General features: G+C 37.0%; 1 protein-coding gene across 5 annotated transcripts in view; it reads right to left on the bottom strand.

Moving 5' to 3' along the window:
* The window catches only part of PCLO (piccolo presynaptic cytomatrix protein), a 310859-nt gene that overhangs the window by 38712 nt on the left and 257873 nt on the right, over nt 1-14274 (bottom strand). For 3 of the 5 annotated variants that reach the window (XM_064487619.1, XM_064487620.1, XM_064487622.1), the window contains 5 exons: nt 12811-12904; nt 11801-11872; nt 10075-10255; nt 8287-8481; nt 6919-6993 (listed from right to left, as the gene is read on the bottom strand). In XM_064487619.1, coding sequence (XP_064343689.1) covers nt 6919-6993; nt 8287-8481; nt 10075-10255; nt 11801-11872; nt 12811-12904 — 617 coding nt within the window. The remainder of the gene's footprint in view (nt 1-6918; nt 6994-8286; nt 8482-10074; nt 10256-11800; nt 11873-12810; nt 12905-14274) is intronic. The other 2 variants (XM_031454792.2, XM_064487621.1) reach the window with 2 other exon arrangements.

The following is a 14274-nucleotide window of genomic DNA, read 5'->3' as shown; positions in this document are numbered from 1 at the left end:
TCCTCAAATTTGAATCAAAGGGATAATCTTCAGTGTTTCTATTGTTATTTATGCCAACAATTAATTTGCAATATATAGGACCAGTAATATACATAACACAATAGAAGATAAAAGAAACAAATAACTTAGAAACAATTATTTTTCTAATAAATTTTATCATCAAAATAAGAACACAAATAAAATGTACTCTACCTCTATAATACTCCCTCTCATGCCACCTGAGTTTAGGAACAACTTGATTAAAGTTGACAGACAACTTACCAGTCAAACTTCAAAAGTAAGTAATGAATATGGACATATAATCATAATTTAATCTAAATCATGCCCAATAAAATATTTAAAATAAGAACATAAAATGAAAAATTGTCACGTATCAATTTTAAATTATAAATTAACATTAAATAAGAAAGGAAAGAAGGAATTCTGAAATATAACATACGAGATATAAGGCATAGAAAATATGATGATTGTATCTTGGAAGAAACTTCTAATTCTCCAATGTCTTTGACTATTGGAAAAATTATGATTGTGCACAGGTTTAGATGAGTGGCTCTTCAACATTTTGGTTTCAAGACCCCTTTTACAGTCTTAAACGTTTCTGAATTCCTCAAAGAATTTTGTTTTATGTGAGTTTTATCTATCAATATTTATAATATTCAAAATTAAGAAAAATTTAACATAAACAATGGACAAATGCATATTCCATAAACCATCAAAGCAATGATGTCATACCACCTCATGGCAACCCAGGAAATGTCCACTGCACTTTTACATAATAAAAGTGAAAATGCAAATAACATCTTACTATTCTTGAGAATTTTTCGACCTTGTAAGAGCCCTGAAAGGGTCTCGGAGACCCTCAGGGATCAATGGACACACTGAGAATTACTGGCCTAGAGCTACAGTAACACAAATGAAGGATGAACTGTGAAGATGAGGAAAAAACAATTAGCACTATTTTTTTGACACTCATCATAAACCAGTATATACATGACAATCATTGTATGGTGCCTTTTATTTTTAAATTTTATTGTATTATTAATACTTTTTTAATGGAGGTGCTGGGATTGAACCCAGGACTTCTTGCATGCTAAGCATGCACTTCACCACTGAGCAGCTACTCCCTCCCCCTTATTTTATTTTTTATATTAAAGATAAAATCAAGTTGTTCTAATGCCTTACTTGAAAAGATTTACTATTATTGAAATCATCATTCTTTCAATTTCACTAAGCTTCTTCGGAACGTGTTTCACCCAGAACGTCACAATTCCTCTAGAAGTATAAGATTTGAGCCAAATAATACATGTATCATAAAAACTTGCTTGTCTGTTCTATTTTTGCTTTAAATCAAACCACTTTATGTCACACAGAAACTCAGAGTAAATAATGAAATTTGGCAGGCATAAAATAATGCAAATTCTTCCAAAAATGGGGTTTTTCTACATAAAGTCTTTTCAGTTTTCTTGTATGTTAATAGTTGGACTGAGCCAAAAGAGTTATTTACTTTAAGAAATATCAACAGCAATGAGACTACTTTACAACAAACTGAAACTAAGAATACATAGAAAGAAATTTGAATTGTAAAAAGTACATTTTCTATCTCTTTCTCTATAGATTCCAACCTCATTTGACATAAACAGTCAGATAAAAATAAAGGAAAACCTAGAGAACTTAAAATGGTGTGGTTTTGAGCTTGAAATGTCTTAATGAGGAAAAGTAGATGTTGCTTCTGAATTCTTTTAAGAATAAACAGAGCAGAAATTTTATTCCATTGTCTTTCTTATGTTTAAAATAGGGACCTATCCTCCTGACTTTCATCAAGCATCTTTTTCTGAAAAATTTATCTGTTCTTGTTTGATGTGTAATATTAATATTTTGATTAGTTTCTGTTCAAATTATCGTTAAATTTTATCTTTCAGTATTTTAAAACATATTGAGGTTATAAATTCTATCTACATTATTCCTATTTCTGCATCTAAAAAACTCAATGCTCCAATCAATATATTTCTGACATAATATGTTTTCATTTAAAATCCAAAAGTGTTTTTTGGCACCTCAATGATTAAAACATGTATTTATACATTCAACAAAGTAATGAAATTTAAAAAAGGCTATTTTTCGGAGTCTGGCTCATTACACATAAAGATTCCTTTCACTTCATCCTCCTTTCCCCCCAAAGATTATCTTACATAACAGCGAATGGGTGAAATAGCATGATTTTACATAATATAATACATTTGGGTGGAAGTGGGAAAAAACCAAGTAATTCATGGGTAGAGATCTGGACTTAGGCCACACTGGGAAGTAGCCAGACAGTGCCTTTGGCTTCCCTCCCCCTCTCCTCGGGGAGCATTTCCCCTGGTTCCGTGGCCCCTTCCACCCAGGTGACAACTCCCCAGCCCCCAGCTCAGACTGTGCCCTCCGCCCTGGGTCCTGCACCACGTCCCTTCTCATGTGTCCTTCCTCCATCGGCATTTACTTGCCTGTCTCATTTCCTCAGGGACCTGCTTTCTGCTGGGAATTTGATAAATCAACTTTTTGAAAATAAATTTGCTCAAACCCAAAGTAAAATGACTTACATTTAAAAAAGGAAGTTTACCTTTGTTAAAGTATAGACATGCCCTACATAGCACTTAAGGGATTCTGGCATGTTAAAAATGAGGCCTTTCCCTTCCTGGATCATGGTTTTTTAATTTTTAATTTTGGCGGGGGGAGGGAGGGAGGTAATTAGGTTTATTTATTTAATTTTTTAGAGAAGGTCCTGGGGATTGAACCCAGGACCTCATGCACTCTACCACTTGAGCTATCCCCTCCCCCATCAGGTCATGTATTAATCGTCCCACCCAATTAGACAGGCCCATAGCTACATCATGTGACTAAGGCAGAGCATTACTGAAGCCAAGTCTGATAGGTAGATAGAGCCAGTCTTGCTATTCAGGTCAGATGAAATGAACACACAAGTCCCCAGCATGAACCAGAAATGCCTTACGTGGATGGCTTAGTGCAGACTCAAAAAGAACAAAAGTCCCCGTTGACGGTAGGTCAGTGAACTCCCCTTTGAGAATGAAGGTCCAGAAACAAGAGACAGTGTCCTGCGGTCAGAGCTGTACATTTATGATCTGTGACTCTGCTTGTGAAGCAGAGAGATTTCTGGCAATGAATGTTAAATGACTACGGAAACGTCTGAAAATGCATACTCAAACCATTCTAAGAAAATATGGAAACTCTTAAAAAAAAAAAATCTTTAGCAGAATATTTTGATTTTCACAGACAGCAAAGAAAGAAAACCCTTGTCCCCAGAGAAACAGGCATAAATCTTTGAAAACAAAAATCCAATTTGATCCTCTTAGGCTTTTGTTGGATATTCGCTATTTTCGCATCATTAGTTTGTTTTCTTTTTATTTTAAACTATCCCAAAGTCTCATTTGTAAAGTTTTCTTTACAACGAACACACTGAAATGAGGAATGTAAAAGTCTGTTTTTATTAACTTCTTACATATGTTTTGGATGACTTCACCTCCAAATGAACTCATTTCTTCTGATTTCTCCTTTACTTCCTTTTTGGACCCTCTCCTTTTTAGAAACAGAGAACGCTAAATTCCTTCTGACCGAAACGGACCATTTATTTCCAGTCAGCAGAGATTGGGACACTGACCAGCTGCTGCCTTTGGAACCAACAATTCTCTCCACGTCCAGTGCCCACCCTGCTTCCCAACCCAGCCACCCACTGCCACTTGCCCAAGAGAGCAGCTGCCACAGAGAGACGGCTGAGTGAGAGTTCACCATGGGAAGATGCATAGGAAACTCTTCTTTGACAGGGGCCGCAAAGGAGCCTTATTGAAACTGGAGTTTCCAGCAGCTGTGGAATTACATGGAATTCCAACTGTGGAAGTAGCTTCAGGCTTTCCCTACAGTTCCAGCCAAAAACAAGGCACCCTCAGTCATAGTTCCTGCACACAACTCAGCCAGTGGTTCACCATCCCAGCTCACCTCTCCAAAGCTGTCCCTGCAGCTCCTATCCTATTGCCTGGGGTGGAGGGATATTTCTTCCCATCCTGCATTCGTGTTTCTAAACTTAAAACTCACCTAAAATCTTAGCATGTAACAAAAATAGCTCAGCAATTTCAAAATGCACTTAAAATGGAATATCTTAAATCAACTAAATTAATTTTTAAGGTTTAAAAAAGACTTCAATTTGTTTTAGCTTTGGTATGGTTTTTTTAAAAAACAACCTATTTTTAAAACTCTCTTCCCTGGTTGGTTTTACCGTCTCCAATGGCCGGGCCTGTATTCAACTAAACCAACTGGCCTGGAAAAAAAGCATTTCCGGGGATTTCTAAATACCAACAGAGGGTTGTTTAGGTATCAGGATGGTCTGGCACAATCTGTCTAATCCTTCCCCTCAGGTTTCCTAGCATGCAACTAAACCCCGGAGGGAGACAAAAAGTTTCCTCTGGCTCACTCCGTAATTCTTGCTTGACCCGTATTTTATGCTACTTCAAGCAGAAATCTGCTGAGAGGCTCACACAGGAAAAATATGAAAAGCTCTTTAGGGACAATTTCGTCACTCTTGAGAGAAATGACTACAGACGCACACACAGCTCCTCGGCAGAGCCCGCAGGCTGCCGCACTGGGCTTGTGCAGCGACTGGGGTTTTACTTCCTTGGCTTGTGGCAGCTTAATTATCAGCCTTCGGAAAAGAGGATCAAGTAGGTAAAGTGAGCATAAGTTGCATTTTGCCATCATTTCCAGCAACCTCTCATCATTAATAAGGACCCGCATGTAAATAGCAAAGAAGCAAATGACAATTGTTTTCAGTGAAACCAGGAGAGTTTGATTTCAAAGGAGCCAAGGTACTTAAAAGGCAAAGGCTTAGACTCAGGAAGAAGACATGGGTTATAGTGCAATTCTGACTTCTAGCTGTGTGTTCCTCATCAGCCGTGCTGGCCCTCTGACTCCAACGGCTCACTCAAAACAGAAATAAGAATATCTGCAACCAATCCTTCATTCACTGGGTGTGATCGAATGAGAAAATGGGTCACGGACATTTTGCACAATGTGAAGAACTATTCTAAACGGATGAGAATATCCATTCGAGCGTCATTCAAAGAAAGGGAACTGAAAACGTTTCGCCGCAAATTTTAAGACCCACATCGAGAAAAAATTCAGACAAAATAGCATAGAGTAATACTTAAATCATGAAAATTAAAAGTAGAGTGAAATAGGGAAGTATTTGAATACTGTGACACTTATAATTATAGAATATTTGAAGTAAGAAAATGAGTAACATTAAGAAATCAACTGAACTTATTTGATGGGAGAAAAGGTGAGAGGCGGAATTTTAAGTACTCTTGGAAAGTACTCCTGGGGCTAACTAGAAAAGGGAAATTGTGCTTTGCTGATAGTCTGTAAACTGGGCTGAGTAAATGCATAATCAGAATTATCCTAATATTTAAGCTTATTGTTTCCTTAATTGCCTACGAATTCAAGACACATCACAGTGGTTTGCACTCTGTACTGTCACATACATCTTGCATTGCTCCCAAATATCGGATTAGTTGGGACAAGAGCATATTAAATTTTTACATTTTCTGAGAAGAAAGAGGAATGCAATAGGAAAGCACGAGGCTTCACTTTGAGTCTTGTGGAAAGAACAGAATCATAAAGTCAAGTGTTTCAGGACTGGAAGGGACTTACAGGGGCAAACACTGCTATCTTTAGTTTTTTAATCTTTCTTTGGTATAGGTTTCTGAAATTGAAATGAAGATACTTTTATAATCACCCTGGTTTGATCCCTGTCACTGGCAGTGAGTGACCCTCTTTCTTGGGGAAAACATCACAAATGTTGGGGTCAGGTTAGGGACAGATATTAACTTGCTTTCCTTTCTGAACACAGCTATGGAATCAAGTCTAGATGCATGCCCAGAGCCAAGCTCAGAGGATTTGTCTTCCTCTATCCAGGAACCTGAGATCGCGAAGTAGATCAGACGCAGGAGAAAGAAACAGTGGAAGCATTGCCTAGAGTAGCCCAACCCCATTATTTCTTCCCACATTTCTGTAAGCTCTGGCGCTTTCATTTGGTGATAATTTCCCATCTACCTTATGATGTTTCAGACATGAAACTTTGTCCTGCAACCAAACGTTCTATCATTACAGCTCTCACTAGTAATGGAACAGTAACTATATATTCTCTATTGCAAGGGATCAAATGAGAAAGCAAAAACTGACACAATCATTTTAAGCTGCATTATATAACAATGGCTCAGAACCCAGCAGTTTATGAATGAAATAAAGATACTTTATTTATTACACAGGCACTTGGATATTCACATGCCCAACACATCTGATACACTTGACAACTACGGAAACATGAGTGGAAAAGGACTGTTTGTAGGATCAAGAGAGAACTTTCACCATGTAAAGGTGAACGAGTGCATTAACAATTTTTTTCCCCTTTACTTTCCTCTAAGAAGTTCCAAAATCCACTGAATTTTTAAAAAGTTACACTTGAAATAATATTTGACAAAACTGATCTACATTCCAACTGGTATGCTAACTCGAATTGTGAGCAGTTTAAACTTTTATCACAATGCAACATATTGATAGTCATGCTTGAACAGATTAGGTTAGTAGCATGCATTCCATTCTGCAATATGAATACTGTTAATCTATTTCCCAACAAAAGTCAAAAGATTCCCAGTGCATAGAAAAATACAAATCACTGTAGTCAATATATTATGGGACCGATCTTGGGACTTAACACGATGATGATGAAGTCCTGAAATGCCATGCCCACAAAAGCACATTAAAAAGTGGATAAACACATTGCATCAGACAATCGCTAAAAATTAAAAGATGAGGGCTTTAAATTTGGGGGATGTTCTTGCTGTGTGTTTTGAATAGCGCCTTTCTGCTCACCTCCTTCTGGCTTGACTGGTCCATCAGACATCACCTTCCTGAGGGCTAGCTGGCTTTGGTCTTGGTTGCCATTGGCTGGTGGAGGCAGATTATCAGACTGAGTTCTTTGAATGGGGAGGACTCCTGCTATGCTGTGTCTGTGCTGCTTCCTGGCATGATTAGACTGACCGCTTTTATGTGCTGCTGTGGCAGTGTGGGTGAAATGGAAACCCAGAGTATGTATCCTCAGATGGAACCAGCTTGAATGTTAGTCATGCAAACAGAAGTGCTCTTTTGCTCTACGGAAATAAGTTGTGTTTTCAAATGCCAAAATGACACTGCATGCACAGCACTAAAGGGGCTTAAAACTGGCTGTTTCTTTGGAAATGACGACTTTGGGAGATGGGGAGAAGATGAATCTGTCTCCGTTGTTTGACTAATTCTTCTTGGCACCTTCATTTTTAAAGTCTCCGTACTTACTAAGTTTTTATATAATGCCATCCATTGAAATTACAGCAGTTAAGATGGGTGAATTGGTACACTTTAACTGGTGTCTTGACTTTCAAAGGATTTCCAGTGGTTAGAAAAAAATAACCCTATAAATTCTCTGGTATCCTATACAAAGTGTGATCCAACAGAATGGACCCACCTATGCTCCTTGATGAGGTTACACTGCCTCATTGCCTATGCGTAGACATATATTAATTAAGACTACATACTTTTTTGTGACTATAAGCAGCATGATTTTCTTCACTATTTTTTTTTTTTCTTCAGAAGACTAGATAGTTTCTCACATGGAAAGCTACATCATTTCAGATGCATAATTCATTAAAGTTTTTAAGCTGGAAACGGCTTTTCCATTCCCCTTAGGTTCTAGAACTTGACTGTTGGTCACATTACTCTTCTGCCTAAAATTCTTCAGCGTTTCTAGAGGCGAGACTCTCATTGCTAATCTTCTCTAAATGCTTATGTGTGTGCTTTTCTTTTTTTGTTTTTTCAGTGTAATGCCTGGAAAATCGGCAGCGACTTGTGCTTATCATTCCCGGATTCGAAAGGATTTTTAAGTACACATAAAGAGGACACACAACATGGCTTTGCCTGCAAACATCACAGACACAGCTACCAAATACTATGAGCCAGGTTGGATGGAGAGTGGAGACAAAGGAGAAACAGCCAGTTTCATTTTGGTCTATGTGAATTGGAAAAAAAAAAATCTACATGAGAAAGAGCATATGTATGTATTGATAGTGTTCTTACACAGACAAAAGGACAGGGAACACAGTGAGCAGGGTATGCCCAAAACAAAGCAAACGGAGAAGGACAGCGGGAAAGAAAGGCAACAGATGAACACTAAGCTGCCATGCTGAGGAATTTATTTGCGTCTTTTACTTGGTTGAAGGCGGAGCTGTTGCACGGCGGCTTCGGCAGCGGCTATGGCAGCCCCCGCGTCTTCCAGGTGGGTCTGAGTGACGCTGGTTTTGCTTTGACTGCGAGATGGTCCATGAGAGCGGAGATGACCTTCAGATGAGGATTTCGAGCTACCGGGGCTACTATGGGATTTCTCAATGGTGGGAACCTGCATGTCTGGTTACAAAAGGGTAAAACACGAGTTAAAGTTGCTCCGGCATTCCTCCTGTCAAGCTTGGTCTCACATAATTTGAAACTGTCTTAGATTTATGTTAATTTGATGTTAATTCGGTTTCTTTTTTGGCTCCTTGATGCAACTGCCCGCCATACAGCAATGTGGTGAAACATTTGGGAGACAATTTTGGGCAGGAAAGGCAAGAAGATGATAATCTTGAGAAGAGATGTCTGAGAAGAGGAATACACTTGGAGTATCCGCATGTAAATGAATGTATCAACTTACAGTTTCACCAGGCAACTCTGCTAATTCTAGTACGGACCAGGCAAGAAACAGGAGGTGGACACTGCCGCGGAGGAGTTTTAATTAAAAATGGAGTGAATTCCTGGAGGAAGGGGTATGAGTCATTAGGATATATGCAAGTGGAGACTGCATTATCATCATCTCAGGTGATTTTAGAGAATGTATATGTAGATCACACATTTACTATAGTAGTCATAGAGACAGAGGTTTTTATACCAAGGATGTTCCAGAATGTAAATCAGGGTAGAGTTGATCTGGCTCAGGGGAATCCATAAATGATCTGTAAAACTCATAACTAATCTAGAGCACTTATTGTAGTCAGCAGTTTATCCTATCAACTCAGTGGCCTCCTGGACACGACCTCAGTTGTCCATCTCCTAGAAGACTTGCGTTTCCGATCCAAACTGCAAAGAACCACTTCTAATCTGATGTACTTCCCGAAAAGAGGTGAACAGGAAGCGATGCTCAGGCCCAATATAAAAATTTATATTTAATACTTGTGAATAGTTTAGCATATCCTGGAAAGATACTACATAGTTATCTTGTGGAGGCAGTAACTCGGTTTATGAGGAAGATTGTAGTGTAACTGGTTAATGAATCTCCCAAAGGAAAAGCTTATTTCCATGGAAATGGGGTGCATCTTGCCAAACACAATGAATGATATCGCAATTTAAAAAATAATAGTTAAAAAAATTAGAATTAGTTTGAATCCAACATTTAGGAAAGGTTTAAATTTCAGCATACCAACTGTGTTGATGACAGGAGGAGGATGTTTTTGATATAAATAAAAAGCAGAACACAAAACTGTCCATATATTACATACATAATTTATGAGTAAGAATATATCAGTGAAAAATAGGGATTTAAACATTAGAAGAAATATGCATATGTGGTAATGATGATTATGTCTAGTCAATGAATTACTGAAGACTTTTATGTTTTCTTTACGAAATATGAAATACCCAATGCATTTTATAAAATCGTAATATCATGGATTTTGAGAACTGAAAAAGACCCAATAGCTCATATAACCCAACTTCCTCCACTTTATAGACTGAAAAATAGAGCCAGAGAGGTGAAGATCACAGTCATCAACCTAATTATGGGCTGATCTGAGACTGAAGCCCACTCCTCCTGATTCCATACCCATTATTCCTTGCATGATACCATATTCAGTATTTCCTAACAGAATCCAACCTTTCAAAAGGTATTAAATACACAGGCATTCATACTCAAGAAGATACTGGGTGAGCAAACAGACACAAGCTTTTTCTACGTGAAATATCTCCTACCCTTGGATGGGTCAGGGAAGATACCATGGCTCCTGCTTTTGATGACAGATGGCTTCGGGGACTGCTGGCTGCTTTGACTGGAATGGGACTTGCCATGATCAATGCTTTCAGTCTGTTCTTTGAGAGGATACCACCTAGGAGTGTTATCGAGGTGAGATGTGCTAGATAAATCAATCAATACCTGAAAAAAAAAAGTACAGTGAGTCAATGAAGTTTATGGACTAAGCTATAATTCATTCAGAACTTTTCTCTGTGATCTGAAATTTACACAGGGACGTTAAGTCAAAGGATACAGTATAAGCTTCAGGATGGTAAGGCTGTCTTCCTCATTTTTCTTCAGTCATGATATTGGGAACAACATCTTGTGCATACTAGATGCTTTATAAACATTTGGTTAAATTGAACTTTATAATATCTTTGACTATTAATTAATTAGTTGGAGATGATACAAAAAGTTTAGAGTTTGTTTTATGAAATAAAGCTTTCTTTTGCTGAATGGACATATTCTACTGCTAAACTTGGCTAGCATTTTTTAAAAGATGATTTTAGTTACAAACGGGACAAAATGAAAAAGGAAACAGCTAATTTGAAATTACTAACTTATTCTCTTTATTTTAAAACATACTTTAGTTCACATTTGAAACAGGGATACGACCAACAATTCACGGCAAGAAAGCACTGTGTCATAGTTTAGTGGGTAGCATTTTCTCTTTCTTAGTGGTACAAAATAATGATGCATTTTACGGTAGTTGACATCTTTGATCAGTATAAAAAAATGAAATACAGCTCAGTGGATATATGCTTGAGCTTCACATAAACAAGAAATTGTAAGGACTCCAATAAGTCAGCTTTTTCAAAGAAACAGGACATTAAGTCAGATACAACAGCGCATCGTGGAGTAGTCCTGTCTAAGACCAAGGTTAGTTCGAGTGGCTGTACCACACGGAGCCTGCAAGTGAAGCTCAAATGATCTAGTTTTGATGGTAAAGAGGTACCAAGTGTAGGAACCAAGTAAGGCCTCATGTCACCTAGACTACACAGCTGTTTCCTATTGTCTCCATCAAAAGGAGATCATATTTTCTAGATGTTATATATTTTCGGAGAGGATTTACTTTTTTTTTTTTTTAACATTAATTAACAGTTTCTGTTCTAAGCAAAGATCACTAAATGAAATATGTATTTTTGGAATATGATAGATGAAGGAAAAAAATCACAGGATCTGAGCATCCTGCTTGATTCCCTAATTAGATTACATTCCTTATGAGTTTATAAAAAATGTTCTTATTGTTTTCCCTTGTTTCTAGTTTTGCTTCTTAAAATATTTGGGGATATTTTGTGGGATACTTAGATGAAATGAGAATCTAAAACGTCACATCACATCATTCATACATGCAGTGAGGAAATTTGAAAATGTACTTGAAAAAATATAGCTTATTTTATAATAAATTTACCTGTAACTTTTAACATAATAATTTGGATTCAGGACATGATTATATAACTTTTTATCAAAACAATTAATATTTCATTCTGCTAAATAACTATAAAGTACCTCAAGTGGTAAAGTGAGAACTACTTCTTGAGTTGCTGTTCATCTATTCAAAGAGTCAATCCAAAAGGATTTTATCCAGAAATAGTTATCTTATAAACTTAAGAAATATGCTTTGCATCGAGCTTTAATTGGTGGTTTGCAATGAAGCAAATAAAGAAAATGAAATCATAGGCTCACCTCACCAAGAAAGTCATTGGAAGAGTATCTGTCATAATCCCAGACTGTCACCTCCAGTGTTTTCTTCTTGAGCTAGAGTTCAAATCAAAATGTCATTAACCATTGCTTGCAAAAATGTCTAGGTTATTTAGATAAAATATTTGGATTATAGTTTTTCTGTTTCAGTAAATGGCCAAAAAACATCAGTAGCATCGTTTTATTTCAGCAGGTGAATTTAACTTATTTTAAATCCAAGAACCCAGAATACAACTGATATTCAGCTTCAACTTCATAGTCAAACCAGAACTCTTCCAGAGGGCAAATGAGAAACCTCATTTTGAAAGACGGTTCATTTGTAAATTGTTTTTAAGGATCTCTTCTTTCTATTCTATTTGTATTCTTTTCTCTCTGAATTCAAGCTTATAAACTATCAGTTATTTTCTGTTATTCATGCAAAGTTATGACATGAAGATTTTCAGAAACCCAAGGATGCAGTTTTGCCTGAAGTCACTTACTCGTGGTGATAATCTTTTAGGCCAGTCATCGCCATGCTTTCTTCTGTATAATTTGGTTGCACAATACTGGATTCGTAGGAAGCCTCAATTTAGAGAAGAGAGGATTCCTAAAAGGTTGCCTGGCGGGATAACCCCTTCCAGTGCATTTGAATCTTTTTTCTTTGTATTGTTTATGAAAGTCACAGTATAGCCAGTTTGAAAATACTTTCCCTCAGGATATGATGAACATAGTCCAGTCTATTGAAACAATTAATTTTGAAATAATCTATGGAAAATGTTCCACTAGTTTTATTTCATTTATTTACTTGGTTTATTTTTTAGACATTTTGTCAAAATGTGCACATTTCCTTTCACCATATCTTTGAACTACACCCAGTTCCTTTTACTGGCTACCTTTCTTGCAAAGACTTAATTTTTTTTTTTGTTTATATGGCAAAATGGACATGGATCACAATCTTCCAATAATATTGTCATCACTGTCCTAAATCTGTCACATAGAAAACAATCATTGCATACCTGTTCCGTGGAGATACTTTTATAAATAACTGTTTGATTCCACTCAGGATTAAGACTTTTCTGAACATATTTAGTCCTTCTCTTGTACTCAGCACTGAATTAGAAGAAAAGAAAGAGTTACCTTGATTATTCACCTTAACTGATGACTTCATGGTCAACATGAAGGGCACGCAGACTTGTAAAGATACTTTGTTTGAATCATTGTGTAAAATCATCTCATCATCCTCATGTCTTAAAACTTATTTTAAGTTGAATGCACGATGACAATTTAAAAATATCTTGGATGCCTTTAGTTTTACTTGCCCTAAGGTATTTTTTTTTCAAAGACAAGCTTTTCGGTGTTTTAACCACAATACAATTTTAGAAAACTTACTCTCTCCTGAATGTGTGAGATAATTACATGAACTATATAGTAATGCCAATATCTTCTTGTCTCATAAATAATAATTTCGTGTTTAACCTTCCAGTAGTTCTGTAACTAATCATGCCAGCAAAGGCAAATAGTCCTTCACTTTTTTGTAAAAATTGTAATAACTATATTGACTAAGGAAAGGGATGAAAAATGGCTGTTGCTATAGCTGAGATTCCATGAACATTTGTTACCTTACATTTATAGTATATTCTGACACTCTTAGTTAATCTAGTTATGATACAGTCTTAATTATATATAAATTATTGGTTTATGTCAATAGCTTATATTAAAAATGATGAACCAAAAATCAAAACTTTCCCTCTTTCCTTACAACTTGGGGCATTTGAATTTATCCTTGACTTTTCCATCCCCTCCCTGACTACAAGTTACAAGCTTATATCCTACATATTAAAGCATAAATTATTTTCAAAATAATGATTCTTATTCTAATTAAGTCTGACAAAACATCTCTAGCTGGCACCAACCAGCTGGTGGGGTTGGAATTATTGTTATCTACTACTAGCCAGTGGTGTTCACACAGACAAGGACTTTCTCTAACCATCACTGGCTTTTTCTGAATTTTCTGCTTGGAAAACCAACCTACTTGTCTGGGGTCTTTCCATGAGCTTGGACTTCAAAATTTGCCTTTCCCTTAAGGAAGTGGATTCTGATCCTGGATCTGTGGTTTTATTCCCCGCTATGGGCACACTAACTCTTGCTCCGTTCCTGGGTCTCAAGCACGGCCAAGTCCTGCAGTACCTACTGTTCCCCCGACACTGACTGACTTACTCATTCCAGGTGAAACTATTGAGAATCAAGCTCCAGTTCACCACTCACTTTTACAGATGGATCTACAGACAACTATTTTCCTTCTCCTTCTGGCTTTATTCTCTTTCTTATCAGTCATATACAAGGACAGTAATTTCCAACATTGATTGCATGTTAGGACCACTTTGGGATCTGAGTTCAAGGGTGGGAGGTGGGACAGCAGCACAGCTCCCACATCTCCCTGCCCTTCACCCCCAAGGAGAGGCTTATTTAATAGGTCTGGG

This window comes from Camelus dromedarius, chromosome 7, assembly GCF_036321535.1.
Source record: "Camelus dromedarius isolate mCamDro1 chromosome 7, mCamDro1.pat, whole genome shotgun sequence".
NCBI lineage: Eukaryota > Metazoa > Chordata > Mammalia > Artiodactyla > Camelidae > Camelus > Camelus dromedarius.
Note: the sequence above shows the minus strand (reverse complement) of the source record. Positions and strands in the feature narration are given on the sequence as shown.